Source organism: Heloderma suspectum, chromosome 1, assembly GCF_057233095.1.
Source record: "Heloderma suspectum isolate Gila_16-S chromosome 1, 16-S_ref, whole genome shotgun sequence".
NCBI classification, from domain to species: Eukaryota; Metazoa; Chordata; class Lepidosauria; order Squamata; family Helodermatidae; genus Heloderma; species Heloderma suspectum.
The window spans coordinates 305,316,980-305,333,565 of NC_139458.1; the positions used below are offsets into that span (position 1 = coordinate 305,316,980).

At 42.6% G+C, this 16,586-nt stretch overlaps 1 protein-coding gene across 11 annotated transcripts in view; it reads right to left on the reverse strand.

Annotated features, from left to right (window-relative positions):
- SNX14 (sorting nexin 14) overlaps positions 1 to 16,586 on the reverse strand; it is an 88,919-nt gene that overhangs the window by 56,710 nt on the left and 15,623 nt on the right. For 7 of the 11 annotated variants that reach the window (XR_014786614.1, XR_014786616.1, XR_014786617.1 and 4 more), the window contains exons 7-16: positions 16,378 to 16,462; positions 14,113 to 14,269; positions 12,829 to 12,904; positions 6,140 to 6,184; positions 5,968 to 6,048; positions 5,733 to 5,847; positions 5,120 to 5,275; positions 4,368 to 4,492; positions 2,635 to 2,693; positions 161 to 187 (exon numbers count right to left, since the gene is read on the reverse strand). Coding sequence is in view for 7 of the 11 variants with exons in the window: in XM_084827030.1 (XP_084683156.1) it covers positions 161 to 187; positions 2,635 to 2,693; positions 4,368 to 4,492; positions 5,120 to 5,275; positions 5,733 to 5,847; positions 5,968 to 6,048; positions 6,140 to 6,184; positions 12,829 to 12,904; positions 14,113 to 14,269; positions 16,378 to 16,462 (926 nt within the window). In the remaining 4 variants the exon portion in view is untranslated. The remainder of the gene's footprint in view (positions 1 to 160; positions 188 to 2,634; positions 2,694 to 4,367; positions 4,493 to 5,119; positions 5,276 to 5,732; positions 5,848 to 5,967; positions 6,049 to 6,139; positions 6,185 to 12,828; positions 12,905 to 14,112; positions 14,270 to 16,377; positions 16,463 to 16,586) is intronic. The other 4 variants (XR_014786615.1, XM_084827031.1, XM_084827035.1 and 1 more) reach the window with 1 other exon arrangement.

The window sequence follows — 16,586 nt, forward strand, 5'->3', positions numbered from 1 at the left end:
AATTGCATGCAGGATTTCAACATGAATTCTGCCTGGAAATATTGTCCATATCTTTAAAAATTGGGTGCCCAAATGATATTTGTTATAAAGGCAGTATGGGATAATCACAAGCAGGTGCAGCATGAACAAGGAACATCAATGGCATGTCAGCTTGACTTACCGAAAATCATCCAAACTGAGGCTACCTCTGCAACAACAGGCAAATAGTATTACCTCACAAGCCAAGAAAAAAAGTGAAGCAGGAGATACACTCCTATTCTATTATGCAAGTTTAGCTAACTGTGAACAAATACAGTTACAGTGGCCTGTCGAATGTTGACTGTTTCACCAAGTCTGGTTCCTACTTCTATAAACCCTGGAACAACGCTATAGTTGGGCTGCCCAATTGTTTGTTCCTGGCAGGGCTTTGTTCCCTACTGGACTGTCTTAAAAAAGGACAACCTTAACAGGTGGAGCTACTCCCATAATGTTATCTGCATGCAGGGGAAAGTGCAACCTACATAATTTTGGGGATGCAGCTGTAAGAGCCACAAAAGCCCTTGACAGAAGTTGGCAACGCTACTATTCAACAGCAACAGCCTGTGGTGAAGAATGATTTAGGCCAGGAAGGAATATATTATGCCCAGGCAATAATAACCAAATTATGTTCATATCAATGCAAATAAATACTGCAGTGGCATAAGCAACAGACTATTATGTTCGTATCTTCATGGGGAGAGGGGTTGTTTTTGCTTTCTGTGCCAATGAAAGCAGCCAGCCCGTAGTTTTAGCTATATTTGCTGCATTCCTAATACAGCATTATTCCTAGTTACAGCATGCAAGTCACTAGCCAGCAATGAACAGACAAGTCTGGTGAGTTATTTACTGAGGAGTTCTCAAGTTTTGACAGGCCTAGAGCAGGAGTTTTCTAAAATGTTTAATTATTGCCATGCATATGGGCCAAATCCACTCCCTTGTCCTGACTCAAGATGTTCTGAGGACAAAGGCACACCCTTCTCTCCATTCTCCGCCTACCTAGGATCATGCTGTGTGGACAGAAGGCAAACTACCTCCACCCTTTCAAAGCCTCCAGTGAAATAGATATATATGTGAAATGAGTATTGGCCATTTGACCAAGTTTGGATTTTCTTTTTTAAAAGTTCAGGTGTGTTAACATACATTCTTTCAATAAAATGTAACACTATAATAAACACTTTGATAACACGTTATATACATAGCTGCTTGCACTATTCTAACCTCAGGAACCATGTGAAACAATGACATGAAATATCAAAAATATTAGAGTTGTATTTTATACAACCATAATATTGAGAAGTTCGTAGTTTAAAACAGACACACATGCAAGCACATAAAACCCAATAATTAAGCAAGGCAAATGTTTTTCAAATGCAGTTATCCTGACAAAATAGGAAATAACTCCTCTACATATTCTTAAGTCCCATAAAAGGAGGGGTAGGAAAGCTAACCAAGAGACAGACTAGCAAAGGCTACCTACCACAAAACAAACAGGACTATACTACTGAAAAATATGTGGGGCCCATTTCATGTGCCATGACTGTGACTCAGTTCCATATATGCAAGCAGAGCTTCCCTACTCTCAGCAAAACAAAACAAATTGGTGGGGTGCATTTATAGAGCTCTGCATAATGTAAAGCTCCTGGAAAATACATACCAGCCTACGTGTACACACAAGTCTGGTTGGAGAGCTTTTGTATACATACAGAAATATTGGCAATTTATAATGCAAATTGCAAGGAAGACGTCTGTGATGGTTTGCTGCTTACTATGTGGCCTGCCACCCTAAAGTTGAATTTCAAGCAGCCACCCACATAAATCAGGAAAAGAGATGACACCATGATACAGTTGTTTAAACGTATCTCTTCCTAAACCCAGGAAGGTGAACATTTTTGCTGAAATATGTATTGTTTGAATGTATACTTTGCCGTAACTCACAGTTGCAGTGTGGAATTGATTTTAAATTGTAGATGTTTGACAATACCTGATCATGTTCAATTAGTGGACCATCAATTATGTCCATTGAGCACCTTCCCTGTTCTTACTATAAACTGGTCTCATACCAAATGAGTTCAATTAAAGCATCATGCACTATGCATCAATTTGCCAGAACGTTTTCCTTGCTTTTTCCCCACATGTGCATATTTGCTCCTCAGGAATACCGGAAGTTCACTTATACCTGACAAAGTGGTTTTGTTATGATGCTTAGAGCAAAAAAGAGTTCTCTATTTAAAATGTGCTAAAACCCCACATTTATTTTAAAATAATTGAACTGAAAATGTAGCTAGCATCAATTTTTATAAAGAAAATGGATGTGAAACTAAACTGATAGATTACAAAATGCCTCAGCAGGCACTCTAATGCAGTCAGAGTACACTGTTCATTGTACTTTATTAATATGGTAATATTTTGGTAATTCTGAAGTACTGTTTCTTTCACGGCAGCTTATGAAAACAGTATTTTGACAAAGAATGGTGCAATATGTTTCAAAGAGGAATAGTTTATATAATATGCTTAATTCTCAGAAGTTAATCATTAAACAACGTTCAATAAAAGCAGAACACACCTGATAGCCATATTATTTAAAACGTTCAATACATCCAAGTATAGTACACCTACTTGTTTGATTTGGAATTACGTGTTGGGGATTCATCTTGTCTTAAGAGATACCTGAAATACTAAAGGGGGGGGGAGTTAATTGCTAATCACTATTTTTAATTGTAGTCATTTATTCATTCATTTTTATCAGTCACCCTATAACTGTTCTCAGCGTGACTTTCATAAATGCAGATAAAACAAGTAAAAATCCAGTAAAATCCACAGACTGAGATCAACATCCAAAACAGCACCAACAATCTATGTAAAACCAGCAGAGCCTAAAATGTAACAGGCAACAACCATTAAAAGATTGAAAAGATTTCAAAGGTAGAATCACTTTAAGATGCAAATTGGGCAGCAAGAACTTACAATGATTTTAAAAGCTGAATGGATAAAAAGGTCTTTGCCTGGCATTGAAAAGGCATTAGGGTAGGCTCCAGGTGGACTTATCTGGGGAGGGCATTCCATAACTGCAGCTACCACTGGAAAGGGCTGCATACAAGTATCCACTTACCACAACTCAGTATGAGAGCAGACTAAGAACAGAGCTTCTGATGACCATCTCAGGGCACAGGTAGGAATATATGGGAAGAGGCAGTCCTTCAGATACTGTGGCCCCAAGCCATGAAGGTTCATAGCTTCTGGAAGGAGTTGCACTCATGTCCTGCTTGTGGGTTTCCTGTGGGCAGCTGGTTGGCCACTGTGTGAACAGAATGCTGGACTAGATGGACTGATCCAGCATGGCTCTTTCTTATGTTCTTAAAGCCAGCAGTTTGAACTGTGCCTGGAAATGAACTGGGAGCCAGTGCAAATGGTACAATACTGGTGCAATATGATTATACTGCCAGGTTCCAGTCAGGTTTCCTACTGCCATATTTTGTACTAACAGATGTTTCCAGACCATCTTCAAAGGCAGCCCCATGTACAATAAACTGCGTTAAACTAAGTGGGAGGTTACCAGGCATGGACCGCTGAAGCCAGGCTCTACCTATCCAAGTAAGGTAGAGCCAGTGTGGCGTAGTGGTGAGAGTGTCGACTAAGAGCTGGGAGTCTGGGTTCTAGTCCCCACTTGGCCATGGAAGCTCACTGGGTGACTTTGGGCCAGTCACAGACGCTCAGCCCAACCTACCTCACAGGGTTGTTGTTGTGAGGATAAAATGGAGAGGAGGAGAATAATGTAAGCCGCCTTGGGTTCTTTGCAAGAGGAAAAAGGCAGGATATAAATGCAATCAATCAATCAATCAATCAGGTTACAGCTAGCATATTAGCCTAAGCTGGTAAAAGGCATTCCATGCCACAGACAAGACTTGTATCTCTAGTGAAAAAGATGGATCCACAAGCACCCACAAACTATAAACTTGATTCTTTAGGTGGAGTGCAAGTCCTTCCCAAACAGGTTGAACTCTGATAGACACAGCCACCCACCAACACTACCTCTGTCTTATCTGGACTGAGCTTCAGTTATTGGTTCTCATCCAGTCTATTATCACAGCCAGGCACTGATTAAGCACTTCCATTCCCTCACCTGGATTTGATGAGAGAGAGAGATTGAGCAGCATGGCATCAGCATACTGATGGCACTGCACTATGACTCTCTAGATAACTTTACTCACCGGTTTCATGTAGAGAACTGCAGAGTGAGATTATGAAATAGTGAAAAACACCTTAACCAAACAAGTATTCAGACCACAGTGCTACCTTTGTGGCACCTCTGAAAGACTTTAACAAGAGCATTCTCTCATCTTCAGGCTTACCTCACTGCTGTGGCAGAACCTAGGTGTGAAGACACTGTCTAGGAGGGAAAAAACATGTTCATAAGCTTCAAAGAAGCATCGCATTGTTTGCAGTTTCACAACTTCGACATAGGGACCATCAGCAACTACAGGTGAAAATGTGGAGAACATTAATCAAAACCACTGCAGTGTAAAATACCTGCAATATACAAATGCTTAGTTATAGGAGAAGTTACATATTTTGAGCAGGGTCTAAAGCACCACATTATGTTGTCTGCATTTGAGCAGTCCTTTTCCTCTTGAACTAAATTACTGGGAAGCTGACCAATGTCCAGGCAGAGCAGGTAATTTGAAAGTAAGGAGGCAGACATGGGAAACACAGGCAAGACCACCAAGTTTGAACAAGAGTTCCTCAGTGCATGTATTTGAACTAGATTAGGGATTGGCAACCTGGTGACTGCCAATGTTTTGGCCTACAATTCCCATAAACCCCAGGCAACATGGCCAATTGCTCAGGGATTATAGGAGCTTCTCTCTTTTTTTGTGGCTCAAAACTTCTGGAGAGTGCCAGGTTGCCTACTCATGCACTAGGTGACTGATAAGGTACATTCTTGCCCAACATTTCTGCTGTTCTATGTGCACCAAACAGTGTAAGGGAAAAAACAACAATAGTTGAGCTAACATCCAAAATTACCACTTCTCTTGATCTGACTCAACTGCCTAGATCTCTGCTTCTTCAGCATCAATTAAATCTTCCTTTCAGTTCCACTTACTACTTTGTATCTCTTCCACAATGAAAGGATCAAATCTAATTTTGTCAATGCTTTCATCCAAACAATATGTTTTGTAGATTTTCTGCACTTCTTCATGAAGGGACATCATCTCAGAATCTGATAATTCAGGCTGCAAAATTCTGTCGTTAAATTGCTCTGTTGAAAATGAATAAATGCATTATTTTCTGAACATTGACAATATTCCTCTTGCAGAAAAAGGCTATTTATAACATGTTTAAAAATAAAGCAAAATAAGCATTGGTGAAACAGTTTCATACTTTTTTCTCCACTGTAATAAATTCTGATTTTAATGCATAAACTCCAAAACTTTCCATAGAAGATCTACCTTGATCCAATCTTAATGCTGTAATGCTAAACACTAAAGAATTGAGCAAACAGCCGAAACATGAATCTTAAGTAAGTTCATAACATTTTCCCTCTTCCTTTTACATTTCACAACTACTAGATTGTAAACTACTGTGATGGAGATCTTCCTATTCTTTCTACAGTGCATAGTTCCATTTTAAGAGAATAATAATAGTTATACTAATCCCCCAAATGGCCACTTAATAGAAACACTGTAAGAACATGTTGGTATGGTAAGGTGTCTTACCTACATCCAGGTAAAACTGTAATACATGCACTGCTCCTTCTTTTTTCAAAAAATTCATAAAGAGAAAGAAAAGATCCTGCTCGCCTTTAATTTCTTTCAGATCTAACTGCAAGACCTGAATAAAAGGTAAATTTAAAAAATGAATTTAATTCCAAATGTCTGAAAGGCTGCTTCCTAACAAAAAAATCAAGCACACACACAACACTGAAAATTTTAAATTGTCTTCCTTGCTTACAGAGGGCTTCTTATTTCTGGGCTCTGCAAACTTTTGCAGAAAGGGAACCAAAGCTGATGCAGGTTCTGTTGCTTTTTCAGGCTGCAAAAAACAAACAAACAGCAGGTCAACTGAGCAAGGCTGTACAATTTCATAATCAGCACAATTTTATTCTCATTTTGTTGATACTCACTGGGCTGTCATCGATGAAGATAAGCAGCAAGTGATTCACAGTATCCTAAAAGAAGGGGGAAAATATTAATAGACAACATCTAGGACCAAGAGGCCACGCCTACATGAAGCTCCCTGCCACACTGCCCGACATTCCCAAAAGACCACCCACCCAAACGGTGAATGTGCTCTCCTCAGTAGTATTCCACAAGGCCCCAAGCCACTGCTGCTGGGAGGGGATGTCAGCACCATGTCCGCTCCTCTCCTCCAAGTCCAAGCACTTTGTGAGCGCACAGGGACATATTTGGATGCCAGCCAACATCTCTCTAAAGCCAAGGTGTGATGGAGATTCAGACACAAGCTTGTAAGCTATTAGCCATAGAACATCTATTCATCCATCTTGGATATAAACCCGTGTTCCAATCAAACCATTAAGAATACTAGACAGATCTGAGGCTGAAACTAAACATGGTGTGGCATGGCCTGACTGGACTCCAACTGAATGCTGTGACTATTGAGGAGGGCTTTAAAATACAGAATGTACAGGGAGAAGCTGCCATCCTCTCTGAAACTGCTTTTTTTGACCTGTTTTTCTCCTGGTGATTACCTTTGCTTACAGAGCTCCACTGGGAGAATAATAGCTTAAAAAAAGAACTTCAGCACATGTGAAGGAAGGAATTCGCTACCCCAGGGGTGGGGAAGTGTGGCCTTCCAGATGCTGCTGGTGAGGGATGATGGTAATTGCAGTCCAACAACATCTGGAGGTCCACACGTCCCCCATCTCTGTGCCAACCCATCCTACATCAGCTGCATTTTAAAACACCCTCATCCACTTTGCAACTCCTGATGTATCGGGCTGTCATACCTAGTTTGGCACCAAGGTGAAAGCTAGAGACTAACATAATTGATACTGCTTCCCCTTTGACAGCAGGTCAGTTTCTACATTATATTGTTTCCCGCCTCCCAGCAGAGCAGAGCAGAGCAGAGCAAGCTGCTCCAGGGACTACAGAAGCAAGCAAGCTCCCAGAAAGCGAGTGACCAGAGCGAGCGAACAGGGGGAGCAACCAGGAGTTGGCCAGGGGAGTTCGGCAGGGGAGGCCCCTAACATTTTTTTTTCTTTTTTAACTAACTTTTTTTTTCATGTATTTTTCTTGTAACACATACTTCCACACCTGTGGGACTCTGCTTTTAACCTCTGCTGAGTAGAGGAGCAGGCACAGGCTAGTCTAGAACAATCACAAAGCTAGACACAAAAAGGGAAAAGAGGCTATGGAAGGACAAGACTCTCCAGTGGTGGTGACCTGCAAGGTGTGTGCAATGTTTGTTTTCTTACCTGAGAACACCATGGCCTACACCTGCAACAAGTGCAAGTTGATCGTGCTGCTGGAAGAAAAAGTAAGTGGACTGGAGCAGCGACTGTCGACCCTCCGGGGAATAAGAGAACACGAAGAGTTCTTGGACAGAATGGGGGAACTACAGCAGCAAAGGGAAGACCAGAAGCTTGAAGAGCAACAGCAAGATGAGGCAGAAGTGGGAAATGCTGAGGTGAAGAAAAATGGAGTAGAGGATACTCCTTGGAAAAGGGTGACAGTTAGGAGAAGAAGAACTAGACGCCACTCTGCACCAGTGGAAGCAGTGGAGCTGTGGAACCGATTCCAGGTACTTGCGGATGAGACTGGAGGACAGCCTGCAGAGGAAGAATCACAGGGGAACCTACATGAGAGTGAGCAAGAGGCTGAAGGTCAGTCAAACAGAGGCGATGAAACCCAGGCCTACAAGAAGAAAGAAGAGAAGAGTGGTAGTAGTGGGAGACTCCTTGCTGCGTGGAATCGAGACCCAAGTATGTTGCGAAGACCCGTGGACTCGCCAGGTATGTTGTCTCCCAGGAGGACGAATTAGAGACGTGAATGAAAGGTTGCCTGCACTCATAAAGCCCACTGACAGGTATCCCTTTCTTCTCATCTATGTGGGAACAAATGATACCGCCAAGCGGAGCTACGAAGAAATCACGTCAGACTCTGAAGCTTTGGGAAGGAAACTCAAAAACTTTGGGGCCCAGATAGTTTTCTCATCCATCCTTCCAGTAGTTAGAAGAGGGATAGAAAGGGAATGAAAAATACTCCGGGTGAATGACTGGCTACAAAAGTGGTGCCGACGAAAGAGATTTGGATTCTGGGACCATGGGCTATACTTCCTGGAAGATGGGCTGTTGGCAAGGGATGGGTTGCACCTCACAAAGGATGGGAAGAATGTGTTTGGCCACAGCATGAAGAACTTCATCAGGAGGGCTTTAAATTGAATCCTATGGGGAAGGGAGATGTAAAGTTGGGAGTAACAATGGACGTAGGCGCATGCACTGCAACGGAGAGAACAGCTCTGATAGCGCCCAATAATAGTCTTCAGACACATGTAGGAAGAAAGCCAGACTATGAAGCACATGGTCTTCGATGTCTATATACTAATGCCCAGAGTATGGGAAACAAACAGAACGAACTTGAACTCTTAATACAGGAGGGAAATTATGACTTGATAGGTATAACTGAGACTTGGTGGGATGACTCTCATGACTGGAATACAGCAATTGAAGGATATAACTTGTTCAAAAAGAACAGGAGGAACAGAAAGGGAGGTGGGGTTGCACTGTATGTGAAAAATACATATCTCTACACAGAAATACAGGAGGATGAGCTTGGTAGCCCCATCGAGAGCACCTGGATCAAAATAAATGGAGCAAAAAATAAAAGGAACCTGGTCGTCGGAGTCTACTACCGGCCACCCAATCAAGGAGAAGATGAGGATGAAACTTTTGAAAAGCAAATAGCCAATGTTTTAAGGAAGCATGATGTAGTAGTAATGGGGGACTTCAATTTCCCCGATATTTGTTGGGAGACAAATTCTGCAAAACATGGCCCCTCCAGGAAATTCCTGACTTGTGTGGCGGATAACTTCCTCCTACAGAAAGTACAGGAAGGAACTAGAGGATTGGCTATCCTTGACTTGATCCTAACCAACAGAGATGACTTAGCGGATAAAGTAGCAGTTACAGGAACTCTGGGGGAAAGCGACCATGTTGTACTTGAGTTCTTGGTTCTAAGGGAAGCAAAAGCCGAGTGTAGTCAAATGCATACCCTGGATTTTAGGAAAGCTGATTTTAATAAACTCAGAACAATGATCAGTAAGGTCCCATGGCAACCAACGCTAACGAGAAAAGGAATCCAAGATGGGTGGGAGCTTTTAAAAAAGGAAATTCTCAAGGCACAATCACAAACAATTCCAACAAGAAGAAAAGGTGGAAGACAACAGAAGAAGCCAATGTGGCTTCACAAAAAGCTTAGGGATGACCTGAAAACAAAAAAGGACACATATAGGAAGTGGAAAGAAGGCCAAGTAACAAAGGAAGAGTACAGGCAGGTAGCACAGAATTGCAGGGATGACATCAGGAAGGCTAAAGCTGAGAACGAGCTGAGGTTAGCGAGGGATGCTAAAAACAACAAAAAGGCTTTCTTCAGCTACGTACATAGTAAAAGGCAGAGGAAAGAAATGGTGGTTCAGCTATTAAATACGGATGGCAAAACGATAACAGATGACAAAGAAAAGGCAGAGGTGTTCAATTCCTACTTTGGCTCAGTCTTCTCCCAAAAGAGGGTCTATGACCCCCCTGGCAAAGGCGAAGTACAGGCTGAAGGGGCAGGATTGCAGCTTGAGATTGATAGGCATATGGTCAAGGAACACCTATTGATTTTGAATGAGTTCAAATCTCCAGGGCCAGATGAACTGCATCCTAGAGTAAGAAAGGAACTGGCAGAAGAACTCTCAGAACCGCTGTCTATTCTCTTTGAGAAATCATGGAGGACTGGGGAAGTGCCAGATGACTGGAGGAGGGCTAATGTTGTCCCTATCTTCAAAAAGGGTAAAAAGGAGGAACCTGGGAACTACAGACCAGTCAGTCCGACATCAATCCCTGGGAAAATTCTGGAGCAGATGATAAAACAATCCATCTGTATGCACCTTGAAAACAATGCAGTGATTACTCGAAGCCAACTTGGATTTGTCAAAAACAAGTCCTGCCAGACGAATCTGATCTCATTTTTTGATCAAGTCACCTCCCTTGTGGACTGTGGGAATGCTGTAGACATCATATACCTCGACTTCAGCAAAGCTTTCAACAAAGTGCCCCACGATATCCTGATGAGCAAAGAAGCTCAAAGTAGGCTAGATGAAACAACGATCCGGTGGATCCACAGTTGGCTACAGAATCGGACTCAAAGAGTGCTTATCAATGGGACCTTCTCAAACTGGGGAGTGGTAATGAGTGGGGTACCACAGGGCTCAGTCCTGGGCCCAGTGTTCTTCAACATTTTTATTAATGACCTGGAGGAGGAGGTGCAGGGAATGCTCATCAAATTTGCAGATGACTCAAAATTGGGCGTGATAGCTAATGCTATGGAAGACAGAAACAACATTCAAAGTGATCTGGATAGACTGGAGCACTGGGCAGAAAAGAACAGAATGACATTTAATAGGGATAAATGCCAAGTTCGGCACCTAGGAAAAAGAAACCAAATGCACAGTTACAAGATGGGGGATACGTGGCTCAACCACACAACAAGTGAGAAGGATCTTGGAATTGTTGTCAATCACAAGCTGAATATTAGCCAACGATGTGATGTGGCTGCAAAAAAGGCAAATGCTCTTTTGGGCTGCATTAATAGAAGCATAGCTTCCAAATCCTGGAAAGTACTAGTTCCCCTCTACTCAGCACTGGTTAGGCCTCATCTGGAGTACTGTGTCTAGTTCTGGGCACCACACTTTAAGAAGGATGCAGACAAATTGGAGAGGGTTCAGAGGAGGGCAACAAAGATGATCAGGGGACTAGTAACAAAGCCCTATGAAGAGAGACTGAAAGAACTGGGCATGTTTAGCCTTGAGAAGAGAAGACTGAGGGGAGATATGGTAGCGCTCTTCAAGTACTTGAAAGGCTGTCACAGAGAGGAAGGCCAGGACATCTTCTTGATCATCCCACAGTGCAGGACACGGAATCATGGGCTCAAGTTACAGGAAGCCAGATTCCGGCTGAACATCAGCAAAAACCTCCTGACTGTCAGAGGAATACGACAATGGAACCAATTACCTGGAGAGGTGGTGGGCTCTCCCACACTGGAGGCCTTCAAGACGAGGCTGGACAGTCATCTGTCAGGGTGCTCTGACTTGGATTCCTGCATTGAGCAGGGGGTTGGACTCGATGGCCTTGTAGGCCACTTCCAACCCTACTATACTATGATTCTATGATATTCTTCATGAGTGAACACCCTAGCCAGCCATCTGTTTGAAATCCTGAACTAGGGAGCAGGATTCTTCCAAGACCAACACTACCAGAACGGAGGGCCTCAAGTGAATTGCCTACCCCTTGCCTTTCACCACATTCCCAGACTCGAGAGGAATGCCTTCACACACTCATCCTGAGCGGAGCAGTTCCTTCCAGAAGGAAGGAAGAATTGCTGGCTGGGCTTTCTCCCTTGTTATCTTTAGTGCAGCTGATCTTCCTAGAAGCTGAGAGGGGGAACAGCAGGGAATATAATTTCTACCAGAGGTGGATGAACTGGAGGTGCCCACCTCAATTCAGAATGCTGGCTTGTTGAGAGTTCTCTGAAAGCTTGAAAAGACAGACCATTCAGGAGCTCCTGGCTAGGCCTCAACTGTCCCCATCTTTTACTGTAGCCAGTTTTCCTCCTGCTCCATGGTCCCAAATGTATAAAGAGGAGAAAATCTGGCTACAGGGAAGGCTCCCCACTCCCTAACCCCCTTGCTAGCCCCCCCTCCACTTCCCTTTCCCCAAAATTTACAGCAAAAGGGACAGGGAAAGCATCACACAGCGGAGGACTGTTTGTCGGGCCTTCATTAGGCCCTAAATTCTTACCAGCAACAACTTCCCAAAGATGCTTCAGCAAAGATCCCTCAGTGGCAGTTTCCTAGGGCTTCCAGGACCTGACAAGCTATATTTCTGTCAGATCTTGGATCCAAGATATTACTGTTGGTAAGGATTTAAGGCGTCATGAAGGCCTGAAGAGAAACCCTCCAATTTGTGCTCTCACCCCACCCCCATCAGTATTGCTAGAAAGTACATTTGGGGGAAAGGGGCAGGGACAACTCAGAATGACCCAAGTATGTACAGATCAAACCACGACTCAAAAAGGATTTTGGCTGAGATCACGAACTAGCCATTTCTGAACACACACAAGTAGAGAGAGAGAGAGACACACACACACACACACACACACACACACACAGGACAAGGCAGGAAAGTAAAAAGTGAGCAAAGATGGGAAGCTGTCATCCAAAACCTGAAAAACGTATTTACTAAGAAGACATTCAAGTACTATTAAAACAAAGAATAAAGCAGAAAACAGATACAGAAAATTCTTGCTTTATATCAACAATCAATGATGAAATCCCATAAATGCCTGTTAGAGAGGTTTTAACTGTAGCATCTCATTATTTTAATAATTTATATCCTGCTCTTTTTTAAGAATAAAACCAAAGCCAGTCACAAATAAATCACTAAAATTAACAATACATAATTTCAAATAACAACATATTCCTTCAAGCAGCACCAAATAGCATCTCATAGAAGCCAGTCACAGTAGCATTTCTTCAGAAAACAAAACAAAACAAAACATAAAAACACAGCTGAGCAAACTTTTCAAAACTTACCGGATCTGCTAAGAAGTCCATGGAGGGAAGGAAAACAGAACCTGATAGGATTTCTCTTATAAGCAAGGTGAACGATCTGAAAGGAATTCAAGAGCCAATTCGAATACAGTTCTGTTTTCTTTGTCATCACAAACTATGGAGCTTTCGTACAGTTAGTATTCAAATTAAACTTGCACAAAATCGTTTACTGTGCTATTTAACAAAATATTATATAAGAGTCTCTCATTCACAACTGTTCACAATGGACTGCTTTGGCCTTCAGTGATGTCCTACAGTAAGCTTCGTGGCAATGTGAAGAAGAGCGATTATCTTCCTTCAGCTTTCCACGCAACAAAGTCCTACATGAAAGGAGAACTACAAACTGGAGACTGGGGCTGTAACCCTTTGGGTGGAGTCTGTAGGCGGAGTTTTTGTTCTTTTAAGCTGCAACCCTACACACACTTACCTGGGAGTAAGCTCCACTGAAAACAATGAGACCTATTTCTGAGTAGACATGCATAGGATTGCACTGTTACTGGGTTTTGAATGATTTCTTTGTATGAAGAGCAATGAGCTACAGCGCAACTATTGAGAAGGATTAAAAGAAACCATAAGGTGAGTTTTAGAAGGGTGATGGACTACCATGCCTACAAATTCTGATGTACAGCCCAGCTACTTCCACATAATTTAATCTGAGATCCTAGCGTATGTATACAGAAGTTCGCTACACTGAAATAAATTGAATGAAATCTCATGTAGTAGCTCAAAGTACTGCAAAAACAATTATGGGCACACGTAACCCCTTTATGCATAAGAGCTTCTTTGTTCACTTTCATGACCAGCTCTGCACGTGCAATGAGATGAACATTCAAAACTGCTTCCAAAATTAAACTTGAAGGCCTGCTTTGGTGAAATTTCATGTGTATGTCGGAGCATCTGTGAAGCTCTGAATATAGCCGAGTGCATTTAGAATGGGCACATTCATCTCTACAGTTAAACATTACAGCAGACATTTAAAGCTCATTTAAATTTAAAGTGCCCTTTCCTGCACCCACAGAAGAATATCACAACCAAGCACAGGCTATACCGAACTCACATACTCCAGGTTTTTCCATGAGCATTGCAAGTGCTCAGCCCATTCCACAGTGATCAGAGTTCACAGATCTGTTGCAAGACAAGACTGGAGCACTCATGTGACCACAGCAAGTTTTTCTGAGATTGTAACATTAGTTTTTGAACCTTATTGCATGTTATGCCCAAGTATGGAATGCAGATACTTTAAATATTATTAACTGCCTACTATACCTGCAGTCTGTTGCCTTTGGAGGCAGAATATAGGAGAAAAGAAGTTCAGTAAGTTTCCTTAAATAATGGAGTTCATCTCTTCTGCTTCTCACAGCAACATGGAGCTCTGGCCCATATTCTTCTAAAGCAGCTTGCTGTAAATATTCAGCATTTTTCACTGTAGGGAAAATGAAATTCAGCAAATTCATGCAACATTTCACTTGTGGTGTATGAACTGAACACGTTATCTATAATTACCAGCAACAGAACAACGAAACCAAAACAAAATCAAATGAATAAAATAGCAAAAATATTTAAAAACCTTAAGACAGTACAAATGTGGCAGCAAGCAACCCCTGAAGGCTTTCTGAAAGATGGATATTTTTATGTGTCTCCGAAAAGGCAGAAGGGAAGGGGCAATGCAAGACTCTTCTGGAAGAGTTCCAAATCATTGGCACTGGTGGAGGATGATCTAGCTTTCCCAAAGGATGAAGCAAGACATCATCAGAATTGCCCAAGTGACAGTGAAGGACTCAAAAGAGATGTTCCCGAAGATAGTCAAGACCCAAGTTGATTTTGGCTTCAAAGGCCGAAGCCAGCACTTTAACCTTGTCATGAACATCTTCCCCCTTTGCAATCAATACCGCAGAGAATCAAAGCTTCAGACTATTACAACTTTATTTTGCTAAAGACTATCTTTTCTACAAATGCAGATGCAGGGAAGCTCTCAGACTGCCTTAGGCTCTGAAGGACTAACCTGCAATCTCTAAATAGAGAAGTGAAGTTGCTGACAGTTTGCCCGTGAACCTCACAGCCAAACTTGCCTCTCAGTGACACCACTCCGTTAGGGCAGCTCCGTCTTACATTGTTTTCTAAGAGTGGCTATCCTGGCAGAGCGTCTGAGCCCTGTCCCTAACTTTTCATGCTTTCCCTTGCAATGCTCCTTAGCTTCTCTCAAGTCATGCCCCTCTTCCTCCTCAAGGTGGAGGGAGGAGGCAGTGACTTGGCCTGGGCCATCTATTTGGCAAGGCCTTGGGAGGAATCTTTCCCGGCACCATGGAGCTTTGGGGAAAGTCCCTGTCCCGGGCTCTGATCTAGCTGTTCCAACTCTGATTCAGAATCGGAGCTGTCAGACATCTCAAGGGCTTGGACTCATTCCTAACAAAACTGGGCTCAGAAATTAATTGCATATTACAGTGTGAAACACAAATCACACCACATGAAGCCAATGTCATTGGCCTGGAAAAAGTAATCACTTTATATAACAATTCCTAGAACCTAACTTTAGAGCAGAGTTCTACTGTGAAGAGCAGCTATGAAAACAGAATGGCTCCAGTTCTACAGATATTCATCTATTTGCCCCAGTAGCATTTTGTACTGGATTGACATGTTTGCTTGGAACAACTGCAGTTCATTACTTACAGAGCACAATTTTTAGAATATCAGCTTATTTTAAATTAAATGCATTTTTCTCTTTTCACCAATGCACCTTTTCATTTCTTACTACTTACTGAAGGCCACCTCAAATTACTCCAAATGACCATAGAAATAAGTAGGCCTGGGCACTGCTTCGGATCTGGATTTGAATTCTGAGCTGAAGCAGGGTGATTTGGACGGAATCAGTCTGGATCCGAAGGAGGTCAGGATTGGTCCGAACCAGGTCGGATCGATCCAAATTGCTTTGGACTGATCTGGATGATTCTGAAGCCCAGACCGTGTAGGGATGGACTGGCCTTGTGCCTGGCTTTCCCAGGCACCCACTGAGCAGCTGTCCCCACTCGCCCCCCGGACGTGCCCAATGAGCATGTGAGCTGCCCAAGCCCCCTGCTCCTTACCTATACCCATCACAAGCACCCGCAGCCATCAACCTCTTCAAGGGAGTCGCCATTTTCTTTTAAAACGTCGACTTGTCTATTTCCGTATATCAACTGTTGCACAAATGGCAGCCATAAGACAGTCATTTACGCAACATTACAGGCGTAAATGGCCCAAGAAAATGGCAACTCCCTTGAAGAGGCCAACAGCTGTGGGTGCTTGCGACGGGTCCAGGTCAGGAGCAGGGGGCTCGCACAGCTCAGCAGGCAGCTTGCACACTCATTGGGATGCAATTCCAATGTCCAAATCTTGCTTCAGATCCAGAGTCCGAAGTGGGACCAAATCAGACTGAGGCGGATCAGGGCTGATTCAGCAGCTCTGAATTGGCTTCCAAAACGTGTTGTGGGGTCCATGCACAGCCCTAGAAATAAGCATGTTTACTTAACAAAATAAATGGACTGTTGATGTTACCTTTCTGTCTGGCTTTTGCTATTACTTCTATATGTTTCATTGCTGCCTTCAGCATTTTCTTTGTTATAACAGCTGGAATATCCACCTGAAGAATAAGTAGAAAGGGATGGACATTACCACTAAAAAGATGACTAAAGTGTATTTGCTTATACAGTTAACATTCCAACTGCATAATAAAAAGCTTACTAGAAAATACCAAGACATTTTTA